This window comes from Pongo abelii, chromosome 1, assembly GCF_028885655.2.
Source record: "Pongo abelii isolate AG06213 chromosome 1, NHGRI_mPonAbe1-v2.0_pri, whole genome shotgun sequence".
Taxonomy (NCBI): Eukaryota; Metazoa; Chordata; class Mammalia; order Primates; family Hominidae; genus Pongo; species Pongo abelii.
The window spans coordinates 199,726,814-199,740,219 of NC_071985.2; the positions used below are offsets into that span (position 1 = coordinate 199,726,814).

Genomic DNA, 13,406 nt, shown 5'->3' on the forward strand with positions numbered 1-13,406 from the left:
ATTTTATGAGGCCAGCATCATTCTGATACCAAAGCCTGGCAGAGACACAACAAAAAAAGAGAATTTTAGACCAATATCCCTGATGAACTTCAATGCAAAAATCCTTAATAAAATACTGGCAAACTGAATCCAGCAGCACATCAGAAAGCTTATCCACCATGATCAAGTGGGCTTCATCCCTGGGATGCAAGGCTGGTTCAACATACACAAATCAATATATGTAATCCAGCATATAAACAGAACCAAAGACAAAAACCACATGATTATCTCAATAGATGCAGAAAAGGCCTTTAACAACATTCAACAGCCCTTCATGCTAAAAACTCTCAATAAATTAGGTATTGATGGGATGTATCTCAAAATAATAAGAGCTATTTATGACAAACCCACCACCAATATCATACTGAATGGGCAAAAACTGGAAGCATTCCCTTTGAAAACTGGCACAAGACAGGGATGCCCTCTCTCACCACTCCTATTCAACATAGTGTTGGAAGTTCTGGCCAGGGCAATCAGGCAGGAGAAAGAAATAAAGGGTATTCAATTAGGAAAAGAGGAAGTCAAATTGTCCCTGTTTGCAGATGACATGATTGTATATCTAGAAAACCCCATTGTCTCAGCCCAAAATCTCCTTAAGCTGATAAGCAACTTCAGCAAAGTCTCAGGATACAAAATCAATGTGCAAAAATCACAAGCATTCTTATACACCGATAACAGACAAACAGAGAGCCAAATCATGAGTGAACTCCCATTCACAATTGCTTCAAAGAGAATAAAATGCCTAGGAATCCAACTTACAAGGGATGTGAAGGAACTCTTCAAGGAGAACTACAAACCACTGCTCAATGAATAAAAGAGTATACAAACAAATGGAAGAACATTCCATGCTCATGGGTAGGAAGAATCAATATCGTGAAAATGGCCATACTACCCAAGGTAATTAATAGATTCAATGCCATCCCCATCAAGCTACCAATGACTTTCTTCACAGAATTGGAAAAAACTACTTTAAAGTACATGTGGAACCAAAAAAAGAGCCCACATTGCCAAGTCAATCCTAAGCCAAAAGAACAAAGCTGGAGGCATCACACTACCTGACTTCAAACTATACTACAAGGCTACAGTAACCAAAACAGCATGGTACTGGTACCAAAACATAGACCAATGGAACAGAACAGAGCTCTCAGAAATAGTGCCGCATATCTACAACTATCTGATCTTTGACAAACCTGACCAAAACAAGCAATGGGGAAAGGATTCCCTATTTAATAAATGATGCTGGGAAAACTGGCTAGCCATATGTAGAAAGCTGAAACTGGATCCCTTCCTTACACCTTATACTAAAATTAATTCAAGATGGATTAAAGATTTAAATGTTAGACCTAAAACCATAAAAACCCTAGAAGAAAACCTAGGCAATACCATTCAGGACATAGACATGGGCAAGGACTTCATGTCTAAAACACCAAAAGCAATGGCAACAAAAGCCAAAATTGACAAATGGGAACTAATTAAACTAAAGAGCTTCTGCACAGCAAAAGAAACTACCATCAGAGTGAGCAGGCAACCTACAAAATGGGAGAAAATTTTCGCAACCTACTCATCTGACAAAGGGCTAATATCTAGAATCTACAATGAACTCAAACAAATTTACAAGAAGAAAACAAACAACCCCATCAAAAAGTGGGTGAAGGATATGAACAGACACTTCTCAAAAGAAGACATTTATGCAGCCAAGACACATGAAAAAATGCTCATCATCACTGGCCGTCAGAGAAATGCAAATCAAAACCACAATGAGATACCATCTCACACCAGTTAGAATGGCGATCATTAAAAAGTCAGGAAACAACAGGTGCTGGAGAGGATATGGAGAAATAGGAACACTTTTCCACTGTTGGTGGGACTGTAAACTAGTTCAACCATTGTGGAAGTCAGTGTGTCGATTCCTCAGGGATCTAGAACTGGAAATGCCATTTGACCCAGCCATCCCATTACTGGGTATATACCCAAAGGTTTATAAATCATGCTGCTATAAAGACACATGCACATGTATGTTTATTGCGGCACTACTCACAATAGCAAAGACTTGGAACCAACCCAAATGTCCAACAATGATAGACTGGATTAAGAAAAGGTGGCACATATACACCATGGAATACTATGCAGCCATAAAAAATGATGAGTTCATGTCCTTTGTAGGGACATGGATGACGCTGGAAACCATCATTCTCAGCAAACTATCACAAGGACAGAAAACCAAACACTGCATGTTCTCACTCATAGGTGGGAATTGAACAATGAGAATACATGGTCACAGGAAGGGGCACATCACACACCAGGGCCTGTTGTGGGGTGGGGGGAGGGGGGAGGGATAGCAGTAGGAGATATAACTAATGTTAAATGACGAGTTAATGTTTGCAGCACACCGACATGGCACATGTTTATATATGTAACAAACCTGCACGTTGTGCACATGTACCCTAAAACTTACAGTATAATAATAAAAAAAGAAAGTTATTTGAAGAGACTGTAAATAAAAGTAAATTTAATCTAAGAAAAAAATGCTAATGTTCCTGGTGATGTGGATTTTGCCTAGAGCTTACCCCTCAGTGAAGGATCTTACATGACCCGTCAGTCAGCTCCCATATGGTGTGTGCCAACTGTAGGTTCTACCGTCGGTCAGCTGGGCCTGAATATACATTTTGTAGAGTTTGTGTTGTCAGTATGCGGAACCCTTGCCCAAAGAGCTGTGTCGCCTGCATTTCCCTGGGCTAACATGATGAGGACAAAGACTCTATCTGTGGGTTCTAACGTGCATCCGATGACCATGTGGTGGCTACAGGCAACACTGGTGATGCAACCTCTCAGACCCAGCTCAAAGCGGTAATCACCAAGTTCATATGTACATTATGGAGCTCCCTGCAGCTTTTCAGGTTCCTTCTCACTCGGTTCTCATCACCTTGACAAACTCCATCCTATGCTAAGTAGCAGGAAGTAAAAGAGGAAGAACAGAAGTCAGCTCAAGCTTGGGATGCATGATGACATCATCCATTACTAGAAGCAGCCCAATGAATATTAAGCACAGATCCATTAGGTTAGGCAGTCTTTCCTTGGGGAGGAACGAGTGGAGAGGGTGGACACAGAAATCAGAAGGATTCCTTCTGGGCCCTTGAAAGAGGCAAGGAGTGGGAGACTTTTCCTCAATGCAACCGTGAGAAGAGAGGAAGGGGGGGCTCCCTCTTAGCATCGCCTCCCCTCATGGCCATGCATATCTCATAGTGCCCATATCAGCCTCTACATGGAAAAGCCAAGCAGCTTTGCCCCTGGGAATGGCCTCTGTGGTGCTCTGGTCCCCTTCCTCATTCCCCTTCCTTTAGCAACACTAGAGCCAGAGACAAGGAGACGGTGTAGACTCTTTCTTCACCTCCCACTTGGCCAGGTGCCCTGAGCCATCTCCACAGATCTGACCACAAATGGGCTGCACCGGGTCATACAGACCCCTCACCCACTGCTGCCCTGATGCTGGGTTACCAGGGGTATCAGGCTCAAATTGTTGTCGCGGTGCTGGAACTGCTCCTGTTCTCCCAGGGATGGTGAATCAGAGGGCTATCCCCCTGCCGCACTGTATTAGCTAGGCTTGAATAATGTATGTTTCCCTACTAATGCCCTCTGTTTGATCATGTGTCCACGTTAGTGTTCATTGGAAATGTTCCTGCTGGATACACATGGAGAGTAATGCACATTTATAAAAACGGTTGGAATGCATGTTGGGAGGCTATGACTCCGTGGTAATAACTGAATTTTATCAGGGATTCAGATTACACAGTGACTTGCCTGCCAGGGAACAAACCCTTGGGGAACTTTTTCATGTAGCCAGAGTTGGGGGACTAGGAGGCAGCCTTCCTTGCATATCTGATTACTGTGAGCTTTGATTTGGGGATTGGCATGTTACCTCAAGTCCAGAGCAAATACCTGAGTTTTCAGAGCCTGAGCTTGGGAGCAGATCCTGGAGAAGGTTGACAGTTTCCCTGAGATTGCTTTGGGTGCAGATCACAAGAAAAGAGGCTGAGGCTCAGTGGAGAACACAGCTGTTTCCTGGCTGTGTGACTTACAGCAAGTCACCTAAACCACTTTGAACCCTGATTTGATTATCTATTGAGTAGGTATAATAACTACCAGTCAAGATTGTTGAAAGTATAAAGACCAAATGAAATGATTCTAGGCATTGAGGATACACCCATGAATAAAAATCCCTGCCTTTGTAGAGCTTACATTGCAATGTGGAGTGACAAAAATAACTACATAAATGGTATAGTATGTTAGAAAATTGGGAAGATAAAGTTGGGAAAGAGGCAGGGAGAGCTGGGGTTGCAGGTGTCATTTTAATGGAGTGGTCAGGGAAGGCCTCAGTGAAGAAATGGTGTTTGCACAAACACTTAAGGGAAAAGGGGAGCAAGTCGTAGAGATACCTGAGGGAAAGCTTTTTGGGGAATTGGCAGGCTGAAGCAGAAGCATGCCTGGCATATTGTAGGCACATCAGAGAGGCCTGTGAGGCTGGAGAAGGGCAATCGAAACCAAATACAGGGTCAGAGAGGTCATGGGGACAACAGATTGGTCTTGCAGGCCATCTTAAGGACTTTTACTCTGGAAGAGATGGGTTGCCACTGATGAGTTTTGAGCAGAGATATAATATGGTTTGACTTATGTTTTAATAGGATCCCTCTGGTTCTTGTGCTAAGGACAGACTATATAGGGACAAGGGTGGAAAATGGGAGTCCACAGTCACAAGGGGAAAGGTATCGCAGACTTGGATCAGGATGATGGATAATGGAAGTTGTGAGAAGTGGTTGCCTTTGGGATATATTTGGAAGGATTTGCTGATGGATTGTGTGTGGGTTTGAGAAAGAGGAGTCAAGGACGCTGATTTAAGTAAAGAACTTGTAAAGCACCCTGGACCTGGCACACATGAAGTGCCCAGTTACAGTCATTGTCACCACTGCTGGGTATCAATCTGAGCAGGGCTAAGTCAGCAGGCGGGGCCAGCTGGAAGATGGCACACTGGGTAGCTGGGATTAAACAGCTGCTCCAAGGCATATAACCAGAGACAGGGTGAAGCTGTTAGAGGCCAAGAGAATGCCTTGGGTAACAGGGGTGGTCAGACCAAAGGCGGCTGATGGGTACAGAGGAATGGCCTTTGGAATTATGGAGTTCTGGCTCTGGCACCTTTTGTGTGCTATTTGGCAAAGTTCTGATGAACTGAGGACTAGGCTGGACTTAGTGACAGGGTCAAAGCCAGATCTGATCCATCAGGCACCCACTTGAGTCAGGCACCATCTCCCAGTGACCTCCAGGATTCAGCTTCCCCTGCCCATAAGAGGTTGGCTTATGTAGGCTGGGTTTGGCTTGGCTAATTCCCTCTTCCCCCATGTGTCTCTTATCGTCCTGGGAGCAGCTATGTTGTCTCACAATGATGGCAGAGATGCAAGAGGCCAAGCCTAATCTGGCAAGGGCTTTTATGCCTTTGAACACATCAAGGCCTCCAAATTTCCCATGGCCAAAGCAAGTCACAAGGCCAAACCCAAAGTCAAGGAGTGGGGGAATGTACTCCACCTCCATAATGGAGGGAGCTAAAAAATCACATTGCAAATGGTGAGAACACAATGAGTGGCGACAATTTGGGCTCATGTTCTGATCTACCATACCCTGTCAGGGCTGACTCAGAATTGAGGTAGAGAAAAAGCTGTAGAGAAGCAGAGGTGGGCTGCAAGGCTGCACACATCGACGCTCATGAAAAGTTTGCTGAGGAGCAGGTTGAATTCAGTAGTTCTAGTGAAATCTCAGATATCTGTGAGAGGACAGTGGGGGAGTCCCAGAGCCTCTCAGAGTCCACCCAGTGGGAGACCACATTTTTGGCCTCCCTCAGAGGGCCAGCCTTGATAGTAACTTTTCCTTCATGTCTGAGGTCCTATTGCACTTGACCACTACCCTTGGAATGTCCCAGCCCAGAGAAGTTCCTGGCTTTGACCCACCATGGAATGTTCCAAGGCACAAGAGGGGATCCTTCTAGAGGGACCCTTATCCCTGGTCACAGGCAACAACTCACATTGTTTTTCCTCTTACCTTCTCTCTAGTCAAGAAGCAAATTGAGTTGAAGTCTCGAGGTGTGAAGCTGATGCCCAGCAAAGACAGCAGCCAGAAGACGTCTGTGTGTAAGTGTCCGCCCGCCAGCCCACCTGCCGGGCCTCTTGCTTGAGGTCACATGTGCAGGCACTAAACCGTGGGGAAGCCAGATGATGCTGGAATGACTTTCCTTCAACCCTGCTTCCTCCATCCTGGGCTCTGCGCTTGGACACACTGACCCAGTGGCCAGAGAGCAGCTCTGGGACCTGCCCTTTGCCTTCTCCTCCTCGTCTTCCCATTTTCCTCCTTTTCCTCTTCCTCACTTCCCATTTGAACTGCAGTCCAGGGAGTCATTACTGCTACATTTCTCTCTTTATTTTCCTTTTGAATCACTTCCACCTGCTAAGATAGTCCTCCTTCGGCTCCTCTTTTAGGAGCCAATAACCTTGGGCTGGAATCTTGGGGGCTACAGGGCCCCAGTTCCAGCTCCCAAGGCCAGATTGGGAAAGGGAGGCAGGGGAATGCCTAGTAACCTCCTCCAAGGGCCCCTGGACCTGGCTGGGCAAAGAGAGGACTGGGGAAGTGCGGGGGTGGGTACTGCCTCGGGTCAATGGGGAGGCACTGGGGACTCTCTTCTTGGGCATGGGGAGGATGACGTCTTTCAGAACATGTTCCTGCTACCCAGTGTTTGTAAGGTTAATAGGGGTCTACTTCTGGGGAGTGGCCTGGAATGTGGGTCCCAGAAACACCTGATCAGGGCTTGTGCTAAGGGGCTTTTGAGCTAAAGCCCAGGAAGGGCTGGGGATGGTTCTGGGCACCTCTACAAGACTGGGCTTGAAAGCGGGGGAGGTTTTTCCAGAAACCTTCCACTTTCCTTCTGAGCCAAGTGGTAGGGAGCCTTCCTGGGTCCTCCAAATGACTGACCTGGTTTTCCTTCTCCTTCCCTCTCTTTGCCCTTCCCCTGCATCTCCGGTCCTCTCTCCCTCCACTTTTTCTCCTCTTGCCACTTTCTGCTCCATCATTCTTCTCATCCTTCTGCTCCCGCCTCTTCTTTCCCTGCTTGTCTTCCTGTGCCTGACTTGCTCCTCCCACCCTCCCCATTCCTCCCTTTCCATCTCACCTCCATGTGCTCACTTTCCTGGAGATGCTAGAAGTACTTATTGAAGAGAGAAAGACATAGAGTGGCACCGGTGGTTTCCGAGCTCTGTGCCGATGTGTGTGGCCGGGAGAACATCAGGGGAAGAGGCACTTTGGTCTCAGGCTCCAACTGAACTGAGCCTGGGTTGGGGATTGTCTGTGGTCTTTGAAGTCGTCTGAGTGGAGACAGTTGCCACAGGCTGTTGGGTACAGCCAGGAACTGGCATCTCCAGTCACCCACCCTGAGGGACTGAATGGTAGAGGGCACCGGAAGAGCCTTCTTCTGTGCTTGACTTGGGGTTTAGGGGAAAGGACAGGGTGCTAGGAGAGCCCAAGGTCGGGCCAGGAATCTTCAGAGGGCTCAAGCCATGGCCCTGACCCTCACAGGCTTTTTCTTTCTGTAGCCACAGGAGACCCAATGAACTGAGGCAGGCACGATTTAATTTCACAGTTTGCCCTGGAGCCACAGGCAAACTTAAGGAAATGGCCCTGACTTAGGAGATCAAATATTTATCCCAATTGTGTCCTCAGGGATCGTGTTACCCCAGACACTAATGTTTCAGTTTTCACATCTGTAGAATGGGGATGCAAAACCCTACCCTGCCTTCCTCCCAAGAGTGTTGCCAGATCTAAGATGGGTCTTGTTGACCTAGGACTTCAGGAGGCCCACGGACTAGCCAAAAAAGTACATGTGATGCTATGGGTGCATTTTTCTGGAGACAGGATTCAGGGTTTTCATTAAGCCGACTAACGAAGATGCCAAAAACTCCCTCAGGAAGATAAAGAGAAACCCTGTTCTAATGAAAGAGTGCAAATGCTCTTTGCAAAATAAATATATATATATCTATCGAGAAGATATTAGCCTCCATTCTAAGAGTTCCTCAGAAAGAATGGGTGGTGACTTTAGCTGCCTCAGACCCAGGTAGCCACGTGTCTGCAGGTGGCTGGCCTCCTGTGTTCTGCCCAAATTCCCTGTGGACAGCTGTCCTGAAGTTCACGGGGAGAGTGGACCCAACTCTCTACCTTTACCCTTGCCATCAGTTCTGACCACCCACCCACCTGTAACTCCCTGCGTTGGGTAGAAGGTGTTCCCTTCATGAGCACGTTGCGGCTTCTCCCTCACCATAGTGGTCCTCCCAGAGTAGAGTAAGGATTACTCCCCATTCCTGTCCATCAGTAGCCAACAGGAAAGCAATGCTGTAAACACAAGCAGCTGGTTTTGAATAGGCAGAGAAGGCTGGAATTTAAAAAAAAAAAAAGGGGAGAAACACTTCATGCCTCCATAATTCAGACAGTAAACTGATCGCTGAGATTTAAGTTTGCTTGTTTCCTGGGGAAGCTTGAAGATCCTCGTGGGACCGCCATCCCCTGCTCAGTCCTCCCTGGAAGGGGACACTGGCTGGGTATGAGCCGCGTCACCGTTGGGTTTGTGACTTTCTGGATGGTGCCTGGGTTTCACCTGGGGCTGGCTGAGGAAAGGGGAGGCGGTAGGGTCTGCTCTGTCTGTCAGGGGCTTGTGGCTTGGTGGGTGGGCTTTGCCATGGTCTCGCCTCTTGAGTTCAGCCCCGTCCTGATGGGGCAGGCTTCTGTTCGTTCTGCTTCCCGGGTGATGTCAATACTGAATGAGAGGGCAAGAGAAGGGGACAGGGAACCGCTATATGTTCTTCACGTGCTGCAAGGGGGCTGTGTGGTTCCCATGAAGTGGTCAGCAGAGACTTTGGGATGGGTATGACTCGTGGGCCACAGGCTTGACTAGACAGAATCTAAAGAAGGTGGGTGCTTAGCTGGGAAGTCTGCAGTAGGGACGGATCACTGTGAAGCTCTAGGGGGACCTGGCTTACCACAGATAAGGCAGCAAATACAGCTCAGGCTTCCTCCTCCTTCCCACCCTCTGGGTGCCTTAGAGGACCCCCTAGTTACCTCCGTTCCATTACTTGCAAAACACCGAGGCTTCCAGGAAGCAGGAGCTTCCTCCGCTTCGGGAGTGGCACTTCCATCTTACTTTCCCAGCCTGAGGCGTCTGGACTGGTGGGAACAGCTCAGGATGTGAAAGCTTTGGAGGTAGAGGCTTGGCAAGGAAGGGGATGGGGGTAAGAGACAAGTAGGGGTAGGGGTAACTGGCTTGAATGTGCACTGCACACAACCAAGAGGATACCTGTGTCTGGCTTGAGCACACAGTCTGTCCAAATCCTCAGGTTCCGTGGCCAGCCATAGCCTGGGCTACCTGGAGGTTTAAACACGGTCTACTTCGGGCCTCTAACTGTAGACTCCCTCAGTGAGTCTAAAACGAGCTCCCCACCTTCCTTCTATGAAACCACCTGCATCCTCACAGGTACCCAGGCCCTGGAAATCCTGGAAATGCCCTGCTCCTTCTCCTCATGCCTTAGGTCCCCTGTGAGTCCCAGGGATTCTTTCTTTGCCACATCCATTCCTGCGGTCTCATGTCTAGCCTCGCTCCAGGCTCTTATTGTCCTCAGCCTGAATGATCACAAAACTTCCTAACTCATCTCTAGGTAACTGGCCCACCCTTGAGCCAGCGGGTCTCACCATGGCTTCTCCCCACCAGAACTCTCCAGCGGCTCCCCATCATTTTCAGGATCAGACTCAAACCCCGTAAAAGTCTGATCTCTGAAACCTCACCATCCACTATTCCTTGTCACTCTTCACCTTCCCTCCTACTCTGGTCACACTGCATAACACGCATTCTCTTTCCAGGTTTCCACCTCCCTCCTCGTGCCTGTCTATCTTTGTCATCTCTGTTGCCATGTGTCTAAATCCTATGAGCTCAGAAGGTCCGTGTTCGATGCTACCTCTTCCAGGCAGCCTCACATGCGGGTGCATCCTTCTTCCCTCCCCACTGTGGTCCCACAGTCTGCTTCCATGGTTTATGTCCTCACTCAACTGGAAACACCTTGAGGACAGTGGTCTTATCTGACTACCTTTCGCATTTCTCATGGTATCCAAATAAAGCCTTGTACACAGTAGGTGCTCAATGAATGCTTGTTGTGTACCTATGTGAGCAAGTGGGTGAGTGAGTAATGGAGTGCTTTGTTCACCTTATGGGACATTGAATGGGATGGGAGGGACGTGCGCAAAGTCGGAGAATGCCGAATGCTGTCCAGATGCCCTGGAACCCTTGTCTAGAGGTTGCTGTTGGGGTCATGGGATTGGTAAGGCTTTGAGTGGAACTCCTCCGACCAGGCTGTGTGCCTGGCTCCAGCTCCTGGTCATCCTCAAAGCCAGGAATCCAGCCTCCTCAGTACCAGCATCCCGACGAAAAGGAACAGGCAGGGGCCAAAGGATTGCCTACCCTCCCTGCTGTGTGTGTATCCGCTGCCCCCTGACCAAGCTTCTCCTCTAGCCAAGACAACTGTGCATATGGTTTTTGTAAATAGGACCCTGGCGCTGGCAAGTGTCAGAGCATTGCACCACCTGCCAGAACCATCACAGGTGCCATCTCTGCCCGGTGCTCTTGATGGGTGGCACTGGGTAGGGGATGCTCTGGTGACTGCTTACTCTGGCTCAAGAAGTATCTGATGGGAAGAGGTTTCTCAGAAGAAATGTCTGTGTTTGAGCTAAAGTCCCAGCTTTGAACTTTGACTGCAGCTTTCTCTTACATTCTTTACCGTTTCTGATCATGCACCCACCTTTTATTTAACTTTCTTTGAGTCATTTCTCCATCTGGGGCTGAGGTGGGGGGCTCATTTCATCTAGAGTCTCCACCCCAGATATGAAGCATAGGCGTGGTGGGGGGAGGTCACCAGGGGCTGTGGATGGTCCACCTCTGGCTGCTGGTGTGGGACGAGGGAAGCAGGTGGTGGTTGGCACGGAGGGCCTGTCTCTGAGCCCACACACTCGTGATGACTTTGCTCACAAAGGAATTTGTCAAAAGCAGCTTCCTATCTTGCACATTCAAGAAACCCCAGGCCAGTAGACTCTGGCCACCCCACACAGCCCCAACAAAGCAGGGCCTCATTCTGTCTCTGCCTTCACCTCCCACCCTGAGACATTGCCCCAGCTGGTGCCTCCCTGTGACTGTCCATCTCTGTGTGTGCTGTTTTTTTTTTTTTTTCTTGCCTTGTAGTAACTCAGGTTGGTGTGTCCCAAGGACATAATATGTGTCCAGACCCTGGCATACCCGAAAGGGGCAAAAGACTAGGCTCGGATTTCAGGTAAGATCTATTTGGGAATTTTCTAATTGCAAGAAGGGTGGGGTGGCCTGGCTGGGAGGAAGACAGGGGCTGGCCTTCCTGCAGGTGGAAATGGAGAGGATGGCATGGATATAGGAACAGACACTTTCTGGAGAAGAGCTATGGCTTTGACATTCTCTCCTGGTTCAGTCCTTGGCACAGTGCCCATGCTTTAGTCGGGGAGGGAACTGTAGACTGCCAATGTTATCCAGAAAACCTATGTTATGTACCCAGGGTACAAAGGGCTGCCATCTCAGTAATGACATGCCAGCAGGCAACCCGCGCCTGCAATAATCTAGGAGACCATTTTCCTTAAAGTTTATGGGTATCATCCACCCACTCTTAGCTGCCCTAACTGGTGCTTATCTCAGAGGATCGCTGTTTTGCTCACAAAGTCACCTTTTAACTCAATCCTAAAACCATTAAACGGTCCGAAAAAAGAAGATGAAGAGCAGATGTTCCTTTCAATGGAGATTTTTAGTGATAAAACAGTGGAGCAGAGATTAAGGGCCAGAAGGAAAAATAACATGTGTGGCTTCTTTATGGAACCAGGAAGGACTTGGGGCGGGGCTTGGCAGGCCCAGGGATGGAGCTTACAGACACACTTTGTCTCCCAGGTTAGGATCCAGCGTCCAGTTCACCTGCAACGAGGGCTATGACCTGCAAGGGTCCAAGCGGATCACCTGTATGAAAGTCAGCGACATGTTTGCGGCCTGGAGCGACCACAGGCCAGTCTGCCGAGGTGAGGGTGCCCTGGGGAAGGGAGGCTGGCCGGAGAGTTGGGCTAGAAGCCCAGCTCCCAGCACCTGAGGCCCAGGCTCTCAAGCAGACTGGCTCCCTTCCCTCCCTCCCTGTACTTATTTACCAATAAGCATACCTATCTAGCCCTTTCTCAGTATCAAGGCCTGCATTAGGATCAGGAGATACAGAGGTGGGGAAGATAAGCATTGTGGTGCTTGCGCTGCATGCACCTTACAGTCTAATGGGTGAGGCACATAAGAAACAGCTTGCTACCTCATTGAACGGATACTGAACCACACCTAGATAGGAAAGGAAGTCACCTTTTATACAGTCACCTTGAATCCCTCTGTTACAACACACATGCATCTTGAACCCTGTTTCTTTCCCCATATTGCAACAGACAGACTTGTCACTTCTGCAAGAGTGTTTTTACCTATGTAGTGATGACATGCTTCTAACCCCCTACCTGGGTGTTTTGTTCCCCAGGGCCCTGCCACCACATCCCCAGGTATCACATGAGCCAAGCCTGGGCTGGCCTAGCCCCTACCCCCCAAATAATCTTAAAATAACAGAGCCAAGTGTATTCCTGCTTTGGGGCAGGGCTACAGCTGCTTCTGTGGTAGAGAAGCCCCTGACCTCATCCCCCAGGGAACCAGCAGAGAGAGCCCCTGTGCACTAGGGTGTTAGGTGGTCTTTAAAAGCCAACAGGTGCTCTTTTGAGTGCCCCTTTAGAAGAGAAGCTATGTTGCCCACTACAAAGTTACATTCTGGATCCTTCTGATCTAAGAAAGAGATTCTTTGCCTCTCTTTGGCATATGCATCAAGATAAAATTCATGCAGAGTAAGAGGATCCAGGAAAAATAATATCTCATTATTATACTGAGAAAGGGGCAGAGTTGGAGCTGAAACCCATATCCTGTTTTTTAACTGAGTCCATAAGTAATCTAGAAGAGTGTCACTATAACATCTTTCAAATAAGCCTTACATCCTCATTCAACTTTGAGGTGGCCATGTTCCACAGTTTATAATGTTCTTTGCATTTTCACTGATTTTAGCTATATTATCTCAAGGATTCTACATAGCTACTATGTTTTTAAAAAAATCAAACAACAAAAAAGAATTCTTGTCATAACTGTCAGCAATTGGGCAAATCACCCGTTTTCCCTAAGCCTTTCTTACCTCTAAATGTTGCTAATAGTATGTACCCTACCCTTC

At 48.1% G+C, this 13,406-nt stretch overlaps 1 protein-coding gene across 7 annotated transcripts in view; it reads left to right on the forward strand.

Moving 5' to 3' along the window:
• The window catches only part of CSMD2 (CUB and Sushi multiple domains 2), a 664,749-nt gene that overhangs the window by 341,533 nt on the left and 309,810 nt on the right, over nt 1-13,406 (forward strand). For 6 of the 7 annotated variants that reach the window (XM_054538082.2, XM_054538100.2, XM_054538088.1 and 3 more), the window contains exons 7-9: nt 6,135-6,212; nt 11,345-11,432; nt 12,068-12,192. In XM_054538082.2, coding sequence (XP_054394057.1) covers nt 6,135-6,212; nt 11,345-11,432; nt 12,068-12,192 — 291 coding nt within the window. The remainder of the gene's footprint in view (nt 1-6,134; nt 6,213-11,344; nt 11,433-12,067; nt 12,193-13,406) is intronic. The other variant, XM_054538098.2, reaches the window with a different exon arrangement.